The sequence below is a fragment of the Pelodiscus sinensis genome, chromosome 2, assembly GCF_052426305.1.
Source record: "Pelodiscus sinensis isolate ZL-2025 chromosome 2, ASM5242630v1, whole genome shotgun sequence".
Lineage (NCBI taxonomy): Eukaryota > Metazoa > Chordata > Testudines > Trionychidae > Pelodiscus > Pelodiscus sinensis.
In genome coordinates, this window is record NC_143053.1 from 254,785,974 (window position 1) to 254,800,093 (window position 14,120).

Here is a 14,120-nt window from a genome sequence, read left to right on the forward strand (position 1 = left end):
ATTGCACAACTGAGCCCGGGATCAGCTGTGTGGTGTTTAAAGCGGCAGCGTGACATGAAGCCCAGGGTCAGTGGGGGACTCTGAATTCCCCGCTGACCCTGGACTCCATGAGGGTGCTTCTGCTTAGAAATGCACAAGAGCGCCCGCTGGGGCTCTTGCACATTTCAAAGAAGGAATGCAGAAGTGCCTAGCGACTAGTTGATGGAAATTCCATCGACTACTTGACTAGTCAATTAACGGATATTTAACATCCTGAATTCAAACAGCTGTTTTCAGTGACATGCTCTTGCCATCCAGCAACAAACTCCCAGGCAATGCCACTCTGCCCCCCCACCCCAGCCTCCTACTCTCTGGGACCATGTCTACACTGGGGAGTTATTTTGACAGAACAAGCAGAGCATCCACACTACCAAGCCCGTTATTTCAAACTAATAACTCCTGCTTGCCTTGGGGTTCAGGCAGGGTCGACTTATCCATTAGGCACAGTAGGCACCGTGCCTAGGGCCCACAATACTTTTAGGGGCCCACAAAAATGTTTTAATTTCTTTTAACATCAGAAGGAAAAAAATGAACTTTTAGGGTCAAAGAAAATGTTTTAATTTTTTCTCACATCAGAAAAACATGAAACTTTTAGGGCCCATGAAAATCTATTAAATTTTGCCTAACAGAAAAAAAATTAAATGTTGAAGTATTTAAAGTTGTATCAAAAATAATTTTTAATATTGATATTATTATGGTGAGAGGAACCCACGAAACTTGTAGGGCCCACAAAAATGTCTTATTTTTTCTTAAATAAGAAAAAATTAAAATGTCGTAGTAATAGCCTCACTTAGCCTCAGCGCAGTTTACTTCTTGCAATAAGCGAGATACATACTTCGACTGTGTTGGTATAAAGACGAATATAATCCAGCCTGGATTATATTCGTCTTTATACTAACACAGTCATAAAATGTAATTTGTAATTTTTTTTTAAATGGAGAAAAGGGCCCACGAAGGCAAAAGTGCCTAGGGCCCACAAAAGTCATAATGCGGCCCTGTATTCAGGGCTCTGGCCCCGCCAGGATAACGTGACTGGGAGCCATGAATCATTTAAATAGATCCTGCTGCCTGAGCCACTGCCTGGAAATTCAGTGGCACAAGCAGGCAGCAGGACTGAAACGGAAAGCAGCCAGATGCATTCTGTGGGCCCAGCCCTGTTTTAAGTGCCGAGCAAAGTGAACATCAGACCCCTTTAAGCTGGCTCCCATTGCGCCCATGGAAACCAGGGCACTAAACATCTTCTTGTTCAAAGCATAAGCCACGGATGTCTCATTGGTTTAGCTCCAGTGGTGCGTTTTGGGGGCTTGGTATTTTCCATTCACTCCATACCCTGGCCTACCACACAGGGCTTGCCTAAACCTGCCCTCCCCATCCTGGCCTTCCCCTCACCATCATCTTCCATGCTGGCTGGGGCGGGTCTGGCGCAGACGGAGTGGAGCAGTGCGGGGCTCGTACGTGTGTGGTACAAGGCGTGCGAGTACGTGCATGAGCTTTTATTTGAAAACTAGGAAATGAAACATCCAAATTGATGCTAAAAATGTGGGGACACTCAGCAATCAAGGAATGACCCGGGTGCGGTTGTGTGACACAAAGGATCGACACCAAGGAAAAATGTACATTTGTGCCCTAAGGGGAATCACCATTTATTAAGTGCCAGGTGACAGAAGACGCAGTCCCTGCCCCCAAAGAGCTCACAGTCTAAACAGCCAACACAAACACAGCTAGCCGAACCCACAGCTTACACTGGGGGCGGGGGGGCGGGGGAAGAGAGACAGGGAAAACTACAGCAAGGAGATGGCAGATCAATGCAAAACACAACAGAAGCTGCCTCCAGCCCTGTCCGGGGCAGGGGCAGCTCTCCAGCCCAAAGAAACCTGGGTGTGGGTCAGAATGGAGGAACTGAAAAAAGACTGGCCCCAAATAGGACCCAGAGGGGAGTGATGGGGGATTGGAGAGCAGCCTTCAACTCCCTGAAGGGGGTTCCAAAGAGGCTGGAGAGAGGCTGTTCTCAGTGGTAGTAGATGGCAGAACGAGGAGCAAAGGTCTCAAGTTGCAGTGGGGGAGGTCTAGGTTGGATATTAGGAAAAATGATTTCCCTAGGAGGGTGGGGGAAGCACTGGGATGGGTTCCCGAGGGAGGGGGTGGAATCTCCATCCCTGGAGGTTGTGAATTCCCAGCTGGACAAAGCCCTGGCTGGGATGACTGAGTTGGGTTAGTCCTGCCTTGGGCAGGGGGCTGGACTCTGTCTGCCCACCTGGGATTCTACCAAGTCACTGCCAGTTCATCCCTCCGAACTCCGGAAAGCCCCGTTCGTGGGGCCGCTTCCCAACTTCCCCTTTCAGGCAGATGGTAACTAACACCACCACAACGGGCTTCCCCCAGCACAAAAGCCGCCTGTGACCACTCGGCCGCAAACCAGCCTATTGCAGCAGGCTGGGGCAAGTCACATCGGAATCAGTCCTGAGCCTGTGGACTGTTTTAATCATCCCCCCTGGGCAAAGCCAAATCACACCCAGACCAGGCTCTTTCTACCACCAACCTTCTCCACCTGGCACTGCAGCAGGTGAGAGGCAGCATTTCCCAGTGGTTAGGAACCTGGGGTGTCATTTAGCCCATGCCTCAGTTTCCCCACCGCTGCCCTACCTCCCAGAATGTCGTGAAAACCTCATTCCATTGACTCTCCGACCCACCAAGCTCCTCCCTCCTGCCCTCATTTCTCCTCTTCTCTCTGTTTTATCCCACTCACCTTGGTCCTTCTCCCAGGTGCCTTCTGCTCTCGGGCAACGCAGGCAGTGTGGGAGCCATGCCTGGCTCGGTAGTGCTGCACCAGGCCCCGTCTCACTGAAAAGGCCTCGCGATGGGGTGGAGAAGGAGGCAAGGCACATGGGCTTGAGACACACGGATCCCTTGGGGCCACAGGGCCCCCCAGGTCGGATGCACTCGTCAGAGCTCACCGAAGGTCTCGGCTCGGAGCCAGCAGCCGAGCGGTCGCCGTCATCACTGCACGGCCTATGCCCGGAGAACAGTCACGGCGAGATGAAAATTACCTGGAGAGTCTTGAAGGGACGGCGGGTCTCCAGGAGGGGACCCATCTCAGAAGGGCCGTTTTCAGCCAGGAGGGAGCAGACACCTCTCTCCCTGAACTGCACCCAGCCGGCCCGTCTGCGTACTGAGCTGCGGGAGAATGGAAACGCCCTCTCCCGTGGGTTTCACACAACACAAAGAATACAGACAAAGGATGGGACTGACAGAGGTTGGGGGCAAAAAGACCGGCAGCCTGGCAGCGGACTAGGGGTTTGAAATGTGGCAAGGATATTGGGGGAGGGCAGTCCCTGGGAATGAAAACAAGGTCCTAGAACATGGCTTCTGATTTTCTTTTAGCTGGAACCAGCTGCTACTGCTTGAGGCCCTGTGCTTGGTTAAATAGCCTTAGCCCGGCTTTCACGCTACGCCAAGCAACAGGCTGGGTGGGAGGCAGAGCTGTGACCTGAGGGGGAACTGGGGAACGGGGCAGCCGTACTTGGGGGGGCTGTTTCTTGGGAGGCAGCGAACCTCTGACCCCCGTGTGTCCGGCAGACCAGGGGCTGGTCACTCCAGGGAGATGCGGCGGGCTGGAGGGAGCCTAATGGGCAGGGAGGAAGCGGGGCCTGCGAGGCCTAGTGGTGCCCACTGGCACTGGGAAGTAACCCCTGGCAGGCCCAGGCCTGGTGGTCACAGGTGCCCCAGGGACACGTCCCAGCAGGCAGGTGGGAAAGTAACGGCAAGGAGGTTCTCTAGGAATGCGGCAGGGAGGCTCGGCAGGGGAGCGACCCCCAGCAAGATTCGGGAGCGCGGATGGGAACCACTGCACGGCCCCTCTGGGAGGGGGACACAGGTCCCTGCTGCAGCCTCCCCGCCAGGCAGCAAAATGTGGGAGCTGAATGGCTGAACGTTCGTGAGCTGGGGATCCCTGCTAGCACTGAGCGGGTGCGGCCCTGCGTGGGGCAGGCCTTCCTTAACCCAGCCAGGACCTGCCGGCCCCCGGGATGCCTCAGCCCCATTACTGCTGCCTCTCCTCCTGCAGGGCCTAGGACACGACCTCCCCCGCTTCCTGTGCTGTCAGGCCCCTTTGCCCCTCCGTCACAGCAGGATAGAGGGGCTGGGCCCTGATTTCTCTGCAACTGGACAGCAGTGGGGCTAGAAGGGTCCATGTCCCCTTTAAACTATCCCACTCCACTCCCCCCCCCTCGGATCTGCTGGCCCCGAGCCCCGAACAGGGAGGCCTTCTCCCTCTGAAAAACCAGTCTGACGTTCCTACGTCTCTTCACAAAAAGCTGCACTCAAACGAGAGCTTACGCCCGGGGAAACTCCCGGCGATGTCACTGTCGGCCGTGCCGTGGTCCCAGCTGGCTGGAAATCAGGAACTTGCTTTTGGAGGGAGGCAGCCCCCCCCGAAAAGCCCCCAGAGCCTCGATCCTGGCCCGGCTGTTAGCCCACAGGGCCCACGTCCGGCCCAGGGTCCAGCAGGCCCGGCGGGGGGAAGCCCTTGCCGGCGTGGCTGTTCTGGTGGTAGTAGAGCGAGCGCTTGTAGCGGAAGCTCTTGCCGCACTGGGCGCAGGGGTAGGGCCGCTCGCCGGCGTGCATGCGCCGGTGCTCCACCAGGTACTGGTTGCGGGTGAAGCTCTTCTCGCACTCGGTGCACTGGTAGGGCCGCTCGCCCGTGTGGATGCGCAGGTGCCGGCGGAGGTTGGAGTGGTGGCTGAAGAACTTGCCGCACTGGGTGCAGATGAAGGAGCCCTCGCTGGGCCCCGCGTGCACCCGCTGGTGCAGCACCAGGCTCACCTTCTGCTTGAAGCTCTTGCGGCACTCGGGGCAGGCGTAGGGCCGCTCCCCGGTGTGCGACAGGTGGTGCTTCCGCAGGCTGGAGCGGTGGTAGAAGCTGCGCTCGCACTCGGAGCACTGGTAGGGTTTGCTGCCCGCCTGGCCCGGGGCGGGTGGCCGGGGGCCGTGTTTTGGGGCCGCTCTCTCCCCTGGCGGGGGCAGGCCGGGCCCGTCGCCCGCATGATCCCTCTGGTGCAGGGCGAGGTGCTGCCGGCTGCGGAAGCTCTTCCCGCACTCGGCGCAGACGAACACCCTCACGGCCGCTGCGCTCTGCAGGGGGATCAGCAGCGGCTTGAGCTCCGGGAAGTCCGTCACGTGCAGAGAGGGGTCCTCCAGGTCGTTTCCAGCCAGGGCTGCTGGCTCCCCCACCGGGCTGCACGGGGCTTCCTCCTGGGCCGTTCCCAGCTCCGGACCCTGGAAAACCTCCAATTCCGGCAACGTCCTTTGGAGCTCTAAGTGCTCCGGCTCCTCCTCGGGGTTCTCCAGCTCCACTTTGACCACCACCTCGCTCTCCACTGCAAGACAAAGAGAACATCAGAGTGGCCAGGCTGGGTCAGGCCAAAGGTCCATCTAGCCCAGTGTCCTGTCTGCCCACAGCGGCCAATGCCAGGTACCCCAGAGGGAGGGAACAGAACAGGGAATTATCAAGTGATCTCTCCCCTATCATCCATCCCCAGCCCCTAGGAAACAGAGGCGAGGGACACCATTCCGACCTATCCTCCATGAATGTATGTAGTTCTTTTTGGAACCCTATTAAAGTCCTGGTCTTCACAACATCCTCTGGCGAGGAGTTCCACAGGTTGATGGCGCACTGCGTGAACACAGGCAGCATTCACTGTCCAGGCGGGGGGTGCTGGCACCTCCTGAAAGACGGCGCCTGGACTCCCAACTCAAGCCCACGGATGGGTGGTGACTGGCCACGGCCAGGGACATGAGACAAGCCTCTCAGAGTAGGGGGCACTATAAATGTTACAGCCTCGTCGGCACAGCATTCCAGGAAAGTCTCCCCCGCCCCGTTCAGTGCCATTGGTGCAGTCCGCCCTGTGGTGCCAGCAGCATCTCGACCACTCCTCCCAGGACAGGCGTGAGTGGGCGGACTGTACCATGCTCATCACGAAGGGAGACCCTCTTCGGCTGTTCACACAGGTGCGGCCCCAGTGCCTAGCACTGAGCCTCCGGTCTCTCCTGAGCCTCCAGTCTCTCGTTCAATCTCACTCACTCTCTCTCTCCTCTCCTACTGCCTCCCCCCCAGCTCTCCTCCCCCTTCTGCCTCTCTCTTTCTCTCCTCCCCCTCCTGCCTCTCACTCTCTTTCTCTCCTCCCCCTCCTGCCTCTCACTCTCTTTCTCTCCTCCCCCTCCTGCCTCTCTCTCTCTTTCTCTCCTCCCCCTCCTGCCTCTCACTCTCTTTCTCTCCTCCCCCTCCTGCCTCTCACTCTCTTTCTCTTCTCCTCCTCCTTGTGCACAGAGAGCGCAGAGCCCAAACGGCCACTTGCACCACTTGCTCCCACGCAGCGACCCGGCTGAGCAGCGCAGACGTCAGCCGAGCACCACTGCGGGAGGTGAAGGGGGGTGGTGCGGTGACGTTCATGGCCGGGGCAGGGCCTGGAGCCGCTGTTACGCCGCACATCACCGCCCCACCTCAGTTTGCCTCCTGCCAAGGTGCTTGGCTGACTTTTGCGCCGCTCAGCCGGGCTGCCGCGGGGGAGCAAGCAGCCATTTGGGCCCCACGCTCCCCATGCAGCACGGGCCCGGCTGAGCGGCGCAGAAGTCAGCCGAGCGCCATGGCGGGAGGCAACAGCGCCGCCCAGAGGGAACAACCAGCGTTTCAGCGTTGCAGAGTCACAGACATTAGGCTACTATATATATCTGATATGATGGGGACTAGTTTGCAGGGCTTAACAAACCGCAGCAAAATGTACGTGCCAGCCCCACACTGCACATCCGCCAGCCCCACTTTGTGCACACGCGCGCCGCTGGTAAACGGGGCGACCGGCTGAAATCTACTCGCCCCGGGAGAGTAGATTCACTTATTTGTCGAGCCGTGCTAATTTGGCTACAACTACTCAAGAGCAAGATCTCGGAGTCACCGTGGAGAGTTCTCTGAGAACATCTGCTCCGTGTGCAGCGGCAGGCAAAGAAGCAAACAGAATGTCGGGAATCATTAACGAAGGGACAGAGCAGGGATCGGGAACCTTTTATGGGTCGGGGGCCACTGAATCAGGGGGGCCACACAAGTGAGAAGAACCCCCCCTCCCCCCACTGACATGGCCTCTGACCCGATGGGGAAGAAAAAAAGAAATTCTCCACATTCCCTTCACACAGCAGAACCTCGCAGGGTCCAGCCTAGTAGGTTTCGTGTGCTCCTGCCTGGCAGGGTGCTGAGGGGGGCTGGACCTCCAGCACGGGATCCTCAATGCTGGCAGGGGGCCCTGAGCCTTGGGGGCCGGATCCAGGCAAGCCTGGGGCCGCATCTGGCCCCTAGGCTTGAGGTTCCCCACCCTTGGGATACAGAGTAAGATAAAGAATATCTGATTGCCTCTGTATCAATCCGTGGTTCGCCCACATGTTGAATACTGCGTACCGATGTGGTCGCCTCATCTTAGAAAAATTATCTTGGCCTTGGAAAAAGTTCAGAAAAGGGCAACAAAAATGATTATAGATTTGGAATGGCTGCCTTATGAGGAGAGATTAATAAGACTGGGAATTTTCCACTTGGAAAAGAGAGGACTAAGGGGAGATATAATAGAGGTCTCTAAAATCACAAATGTGGAGAAAGTGAATAAAGAAGAGTTATTTACTCTCTCAGATGATACAAGAACTAGGGATCATCAAATTAAATTAATAGGGCGCAGGGTTATAAACAAACAAAAGGAAGTTTTTCTTCACACAACGCACTGTCAACCTGTGGAACTCCTTGCCAGAGGATGTTGTGAAGTCCAAGATGAATACAAGGTTAAAAACGAGCTAGATAAATTCATGGAGGTTAGGTCCATCAATGGCTATTAGCCGGGATGGGCAGGAATGGTGTCCCTAGCCTCTTTTTGTCAGAGGCTGGGAATGGGAGACAGGGGAGGGATCAGTTGATGATTCCCTGTTCTAGTCACTCTTTCTGGGGCACCTGGCATTGGCTGCGGTCGGCAGACAGGACACTGGGTGGGATGGACCTTTGGTCTGACCCAGCCTGGCTGGGCGCCGTGAATCAGGGCTGATGTCACTCCTGCGAGGGTGCTGATGCTCCAGCTCTGGGATTCAGCAGGCCCCCTTGCGAGCGCTCACAGACCCCCAGGTGAGAATCACTGCCCTATGCCCCCTGCTCTATCCCTCTCGCACCCCCACCTCCTTTCAGGATCCCCTCTCTGCGACTGGGTATCGAGAACCCGCTCGACAGCCCGCCCCTTCCCGCCCCCTCCCACCTCTGGCCACAAAGCCCTGGAACTCACCCGCACAGAGCTCCGGAGAGACCTCTCCTCTCTCGGAGTCCTCCCGGCCCCCGACGCAGGGCTCCTGCCCCCGTTCAGCCTGGGCCAGGAGGTCGGGCTTGGAGATGGCGTAGTCTGTTCGTGGAGAGAGACAGCGACGCTCACCGGCTGCCTGGCGCGGGAAGGATTCCCCCCAAGCCCGCTGGAGGGGGAAGAGGCACGGAGGCAAACCCAACCCAGCAGAGCTGCGCTCTCCACCCCTGCCGGTTCGGGCTGGGCTCAGATCACCCGATGGCTCCCACGGAGCAGCAAAGGCTCACGGATGGGCCACTGGCCACGGCTCCTTCGCCTTGCTGCAGGGGACAGAGGCTTGCGCAGGACCCTCGGGATCAGCCGCTGGGTCAGACCCAGACCCCATAGATGCATAGGTGCTGTGGGTGTGGCCTATTCTCCCCTGCCCCTCTGACAAAATAGCCTTGCAGCACATCGGTCGTGGGGGCTGCAGTTTGAAGGGTGGGAATCCCCAGGGAATCAAGAGATGGCAGGAGCTGCCTGTCCCGCCAGCCCTGGAGCCTGTCACACCTGCTGGTGAAGGGAACCATGCTGCATAGAGGACGCTCGATTCACTCGCGTCTCACAGCCCCGCCCCAGCTACTACGGCAGCGCCCAGAAAACACGCCTCCCCCAGAGCACAGCGAGTTTCAGCAGCCCCAGGTCCTAGGGGAGTCCAGGGGTCCTCACCCAGCGAGATGAGGGCCTCGTAGTTCCCCTTCACCGCGTTCTTGTACAGCTCCTTCTGCCACTCTGCCAAGCTCTCCCACGCCCGCTCGGGGAAACAGCCTGAGACGTCATCACAGGGCACCGGGACCTGGAACCACAAGCGTTGCACGCTCAGCAGCGGCTGCTGAACCGTCAGGGCAGCAGCCGGTGCTGTCGCGTGATGCTCCACACGCAAGCAGGGGAAAATATTGAACACACACGGCAGGGGACACAACCCCCCACTCCCCATCCAAGCATGTTGCTGTGCAAGCTGCTCAGATCATCTCACACACAGGAGGAAAGGACCATCGGCCCTTGCAGACCCCTTTGCAGTCCAGGGCGAGATTCACAGCGCCATGCTCAAACCCAGGTGCTCCTGGATGGGAGGAAGGGTGCGACAATTCGAGCCCGTTTCCTCTCCAGAATCCTCTGCCCCCCGCCGGATCTGGGAAAGCACCCCCTCCCCCGCTCGGCCCTGCTAAAAAGGTGAAATCTTCCTAGGAAGCCGCCCCGGCAGCAGGATCGTTGTTGCGCGGGAAGCGTCAGGCGCGCTCCAGTGAGGAACACCCGGCAGTCCAGCGCGATCGGAGGCTTTCACGCTTTATCCTCCCCTTGCATTGACTGGAAGGCAGGGAAGAACAGAACGGGGTGACCAGGGCTTTGCAGAGCCCGGATAGGCTGGTCTATACTAGCCCTATAGCTCACCCGGGTGCAACTCCCCTTCCATTACACGACTGGAGGCCCCACTGTGCTAGGTGCTGTACATACCGAGGAATGGGGAGGGGGGCAGGCTACTCCTCTCTCTTTTTCCAGCCTGTTTGCTGCGTGCACATGACAGCACCTTTGCATTAAGCCTCACGTTCACTTTCTCCCCACCAAGCCGGCCAGTTTCCCGGCGGTTTGCCTGGGCCTGCTGCACGGCCGTGGTGTAAAACGAAAGCGGAATTTGTAAACCCTCACGAACGGGCAGGGGGCACCCAGGGGTGAGAGAGAAGCTGAAGCCACTTCCAAGTTGTTTCTAGGCCTTGAGTCCATCCTAGTTACGGGCAGGGTTCCCGCTAAGCCGTGGGGCAGCCCCGCTTCACAGGTGATTAATCAGCCACGCCCGGGCAGAGGCTCAGGGTTCAGTGTGGAGCTGACTGACTGGGCAGGGTTGATGTGATGCTGGGCTGCCCCTCGGCTTAGAGTCAACACTGGTTATGGGTACTGTGACGAAGTCCCCATCTGGATTAGGGATGTTAAATTGCGGTTAATTGACTAGTCGAGTAGTCGATGGAATTTCCGTTGACTACTCGACTAGTCGATAGGCACTTCCGCAATCCTCCTTTGAAATGTACAAGAGCCCCAGCAGGGGCTCTTGTACATTTCAAAGGAGGAACGTGGAACTCCATGTACAGCCCAGGCCAGCGGGAAGACCCGCTGACTCCGGGCTGCATGCCAGTGCCTGCTTTGAAATGTACAAGAGTCCCCAGCGAGGGCTCTTGGGCATTTCAAAGCCATGGAGCCCGGGGTCACGACTCCGGGTTTTGCGTGGCATTTCAGTGGAACACGGGATCCAGGGCTGCCCCTTTGAAATGCAGAGGCGGCGTTTTAAAGGGGGGAAGCGCCACACAGCTGAACCACGGATCGGCTGTGCAGCGGCTGCCCCTTTGAAATGCCGCCTTGGGGTTTCAAAGCGGCAGCACCGAACAGCTGATCCCTGGCTCAGCTGTGTGGTGCTGCCGCTTTGAAGTACCCCGCCCGCCCCCCTTTACTGCCTCTATCTCAGAGGCAGCAAGGGGGAGCAAATGCTTATCGGATCGTCAACTAATCCTTAACATCCCTAGTCTGGATTGGAGTCTATTCTATAGAGCCAGCATTACCCAAACATCCGACTGAGGTTGTTCTCTGCTCCAAACAGCTCACTGCCCCTATTGGGGGAGATGAGCCCGGGGGGGTCTGAGCACACTGGGAGGCGAGGGAGAGTGATTGATGGAATTTACAACATAACTAGATTTCAAGCAGGTGTTTCTTCTTGGCCACCGAACAACTGATCAGTTTAACCCTGGTACATCTGACCCTCGTGTATGGGGGAAGAAAGGGACTCCGTGACCTCATCATGCCTCTCCACTGTTAATCAGTCTGAGCTAGGAGCTGGGGCAATTACCTGGGGTGCCTCCCCCTTGGTACCTGGGGGCAGCCTCAGGATCCAGAAGTTCCTGTTCTTCAGCAGGTTCTCCATGTTCTCCAGCCGTCGCTGCAGCAGCCCGTACTCCTGGATCAGCGTCTCCAGCACGGCCCACTTGCTCTCCAGCTGGTTCCCAAACTCCACCACGGTCCTCTCACACCCTATCAGCTTTTTCTCGGCCGTCCCCGTTCTCCCTTCCAGATTCAGCAGCCGGATGGCATGAGCGTCCACTTTCCTCTCCGTGGCTTGGATGGCAGCCCCCAGCGTCAGGGAGATCTCCTCTGCCTGCAGCTGGGTCTCTCTCCCGGACGCTCGGCGTGGGAGAGCGCGAGGCTGGGGCCCCCGGTGACTGTCCCATTCTAGAGCCTGCGTGTGCAGAAAGACCGTGAAAACAGAATGGGGAGCACGTTCCTACTTGTCGAAATCCGCCCCCCAGAGCAACAGACGCTTGGATGCTCAAGGCTGCTCGAGGCTTGATGGGACCTCAACTTTATTCTTTTTGAAGGCCCACATGAAACCACCTAGCCCAGAGCTACTCAACTTTGGAAGCCCTGGGGGCCACAATGATACTCTCAGCACATACTGCCACTTAAATGCGGTTGCATGTATATGCAAATATATATGCAAATGTATGCAAATAGCTTCTCACACTGACGGGCATGAATACAAAGATTAAGGCAGGACTACACAACACCCAGGCCCCATTGAAGTCAGTTCTGCTGATATTAATAAAACGCAATAGTTACCCCATTGTCACCCTATGACCGCACTTTTAATGAGCACTTTTAAAAAGAAAGTTGTATACCGGTGTTTTGGGTGTTTAGCTTGAAGCTTCAGGGTGTGCGTTTCTTGGAGTGATTTTACTCAGAAAATGTTTCCAAGCCAGAGGGCTCCAACCTGCGGTGAGTGGAGAGCTGGGCGAGTCAGGCCGGACACAAGAAGCAAAAAAGGACAGGGCCCGGAAGGGCTGACATCTCCACACCGGAGTCCGTTGCTCTGTGTGGGACGGAGGCAGGGCTGCTCAGCCACGGCGCCAGACCCAACTGTGGCCAGTCAGCACCTCTCAGGCTCTGCCCTCAAGGCTAAGCCACCAGCACTTCCCAGAAAAATTGCCCGGTGCTCCCAGCACCTCCTCCCTGGGGGCTAGAAACGCCGACATCCTGTACCCGTCTGTTCCAGCCAGCCCGTCCGCTTGCCTCTTTCAATGCTCACCCTGCCTGGGAGATGCCTCGCCATTGTGGAGTGTGTTCCCAGTGGAGGTCACAGGATCCTACCCACGGGCCGTGTGTTGAGCCCCGCGGAAACCAAAACTGCACTGCGAGCTGCAAACAAACAGGCCACGGGCTGCATGTGGCCCTCGGGCCACGTGTTGAGTAGCCCTGGCCTAGAGGATCACTCTCATGCTAGGCAGAGGTCAGGGGAGAAATCAAGCCCTTAAATGCAACGAGATTCTCGAAACGAAGGTGGAAAGGCCAGGGCTCAGGTCCATTTCTGTTCTGAGACACGATTCTGTAGCAAACTGCGCCCTGGGACACTTGGGTCTGGGATTTTCGGATCCATTTTGCTCAGCGTGGAAAGAAAAAAAAAAGGCACCAAGACCTCAAACTAGCCCTGCAAAGTCAACCCAGACCCTAACTCAGCAGGTGCTCCAACTATGGCTCACGGACCGCCCCGATCTTGGGGAAGAGCCCACAGCCAACCCAGCGCTAGCACCACTGGCCCTCCAGGTGGGCAGCATCTTCACTGGAAGGAAGAACCTGATGGCCTGCGTAAGGAACAGGGGACCAGGAGGAGCCAAGACCAGCGGCTCCTACATCAGAGGGGGGAAAGGAACCAGAGCCACCTGGCAGGGACTGGTGGCACCGGTGGAACAATTACAAAAGCTCCGAAGCTCCCTGGAGCATTTTTGCAGGCCAGGAGTGGCGGCAGGGAAGCTGTGGACAACCCGCAGGAAGGGAGGGAGGCTGGCGGCCCAGGGAGGCGGCCCACAAGACACAGAGTTTATTAAAAGGGAAGGACCAGCGGACTAGTTGCTCGGGGTGCAGCTGCACTTCCAAGCGCCCTATCGATGAACACCCCGAGGGCCCCCGCGGGGAAGTTTCCTGTTTCGCGGCCCTGGGGCCCCAGCAGCAGGGGTGGCGGGAAGCCTGCCTGGAACCCCCCGGGCCCCCCGGCCCCGGCCAGACAAAGCGGGCTCCGGGCTGCAGGCGGAGCACGTGTCCCGGTAGAGCCGGCCGCCCCGCCTGGCCCCCAGGAGCAGCAGCGCTGCCCGCCCCGCAGCCACAGAGCCCCCCGGGCGTCTCCGAGCCCCGGCCGCCGAGAGCGAGCGGGCCCCGCGGCTGGGGAGCAGGCAAGCCCATAGCCCCGGCCCCCCAGACGGGTCCTTACCTGGGCAGCGGCCCGCTCGGCCATGGCCTTTGTTCCCGGGCCGGGCTCGCCCCTCGCCGCGGCGGCCCGAGGAGCTGGGCGCGGCTACTCGGCAGGGAAGGAGCCGGGCGGCGGGATCCGAACCCGCAGCGGGCCGAGTTTACGGGCCGGCCGGGGGGAGGCAGGGAGCCGCGGCCTGGTGCCGGGCCGGAGTCAGCGGGCGGGGAGCGGGGCGGAGCCGCGAGCGACAGCGGCCCCTGCCGGTGGCCAGGAGGAACGCGGCGCCGAGCCTTGGTGGATGCTCCACGGTGCAAGGTCCGTACCACTGGCTCCTTGGAGCGGACTCGGCTGCACGCCCGCTCCTTGCAGCGCACGACTGGGCCGGCCACGAGGGGCTCCCCGGACCCCGGCTGCCCGCCCTACGCTGCAGCTCAGACTCCACGTCAGAGGGCTTGTAGCCACCGGGTTCCCAACCTCCCTCTTAGCCCTGAGCCGTTGCTGGCCCGGTC

General features: G+C 58.5%; 1 protein-coding gene across 1 annotated transcript; it reads right to left on the bottom strand.

The window, feature by feature from the left end:
* Window positions 1-1,648: 1,648 nt before the first annotated feature.
* LOC142826675 (zinc finger protein 777-like) lies at window positions 1,649-14,089 on the bottom strand. The gene is made up of 5 exons (XM_075919777.2): window positions 13,633-14,089; window positions 11,224-11,610; window positions 9,060-9,186; window positions 8,340-8,453; window positions 1,649-5,414 (listed from the first exon to the last, which is right to left on the bottom strand). The coding sequence occupies exons 1-5, from the start codon at window positions 13,654-13,656 to the stop codon at window positions 4,507-4,509; spliced, it is 1,560 nt and encodes a 519-aa protein (XP_075775892.2). The 5' UTR covers window positions 13,657-14,089; the 3' UTR covers window positions 1,649-4,506.
* Between the last annotated feature and the right edge of the window lie 31 nt (window positions 14,090-14,120).

What these genes read in the sequence shown, in the direction of transcription:
- LOC142826675 (XM_075919777.2), bottom strand. Translation starts at nt 13,656, where the DNA reads ATGGCCGAGCGGGCCGCTGCCCAG. An exon ending in CCAAGGGGGAGGCACCCCAG is followed by an intron (nt 9,187 to 11,223) that starts GTAATTGCCCCA and finishes TTGTGGTTCCAG; the next exon opens with GTCCCGGTGCCCTGTGATGA. An exon ending in CGAGGCCCTCATCTCGCTGG is followed by an intron (nt 8,454 to 9,059) that starts GTGAGGACCCCT and finishes CTCCACGAACAG; the next exon opens with ACTACGCCATCTCCAAGCCC.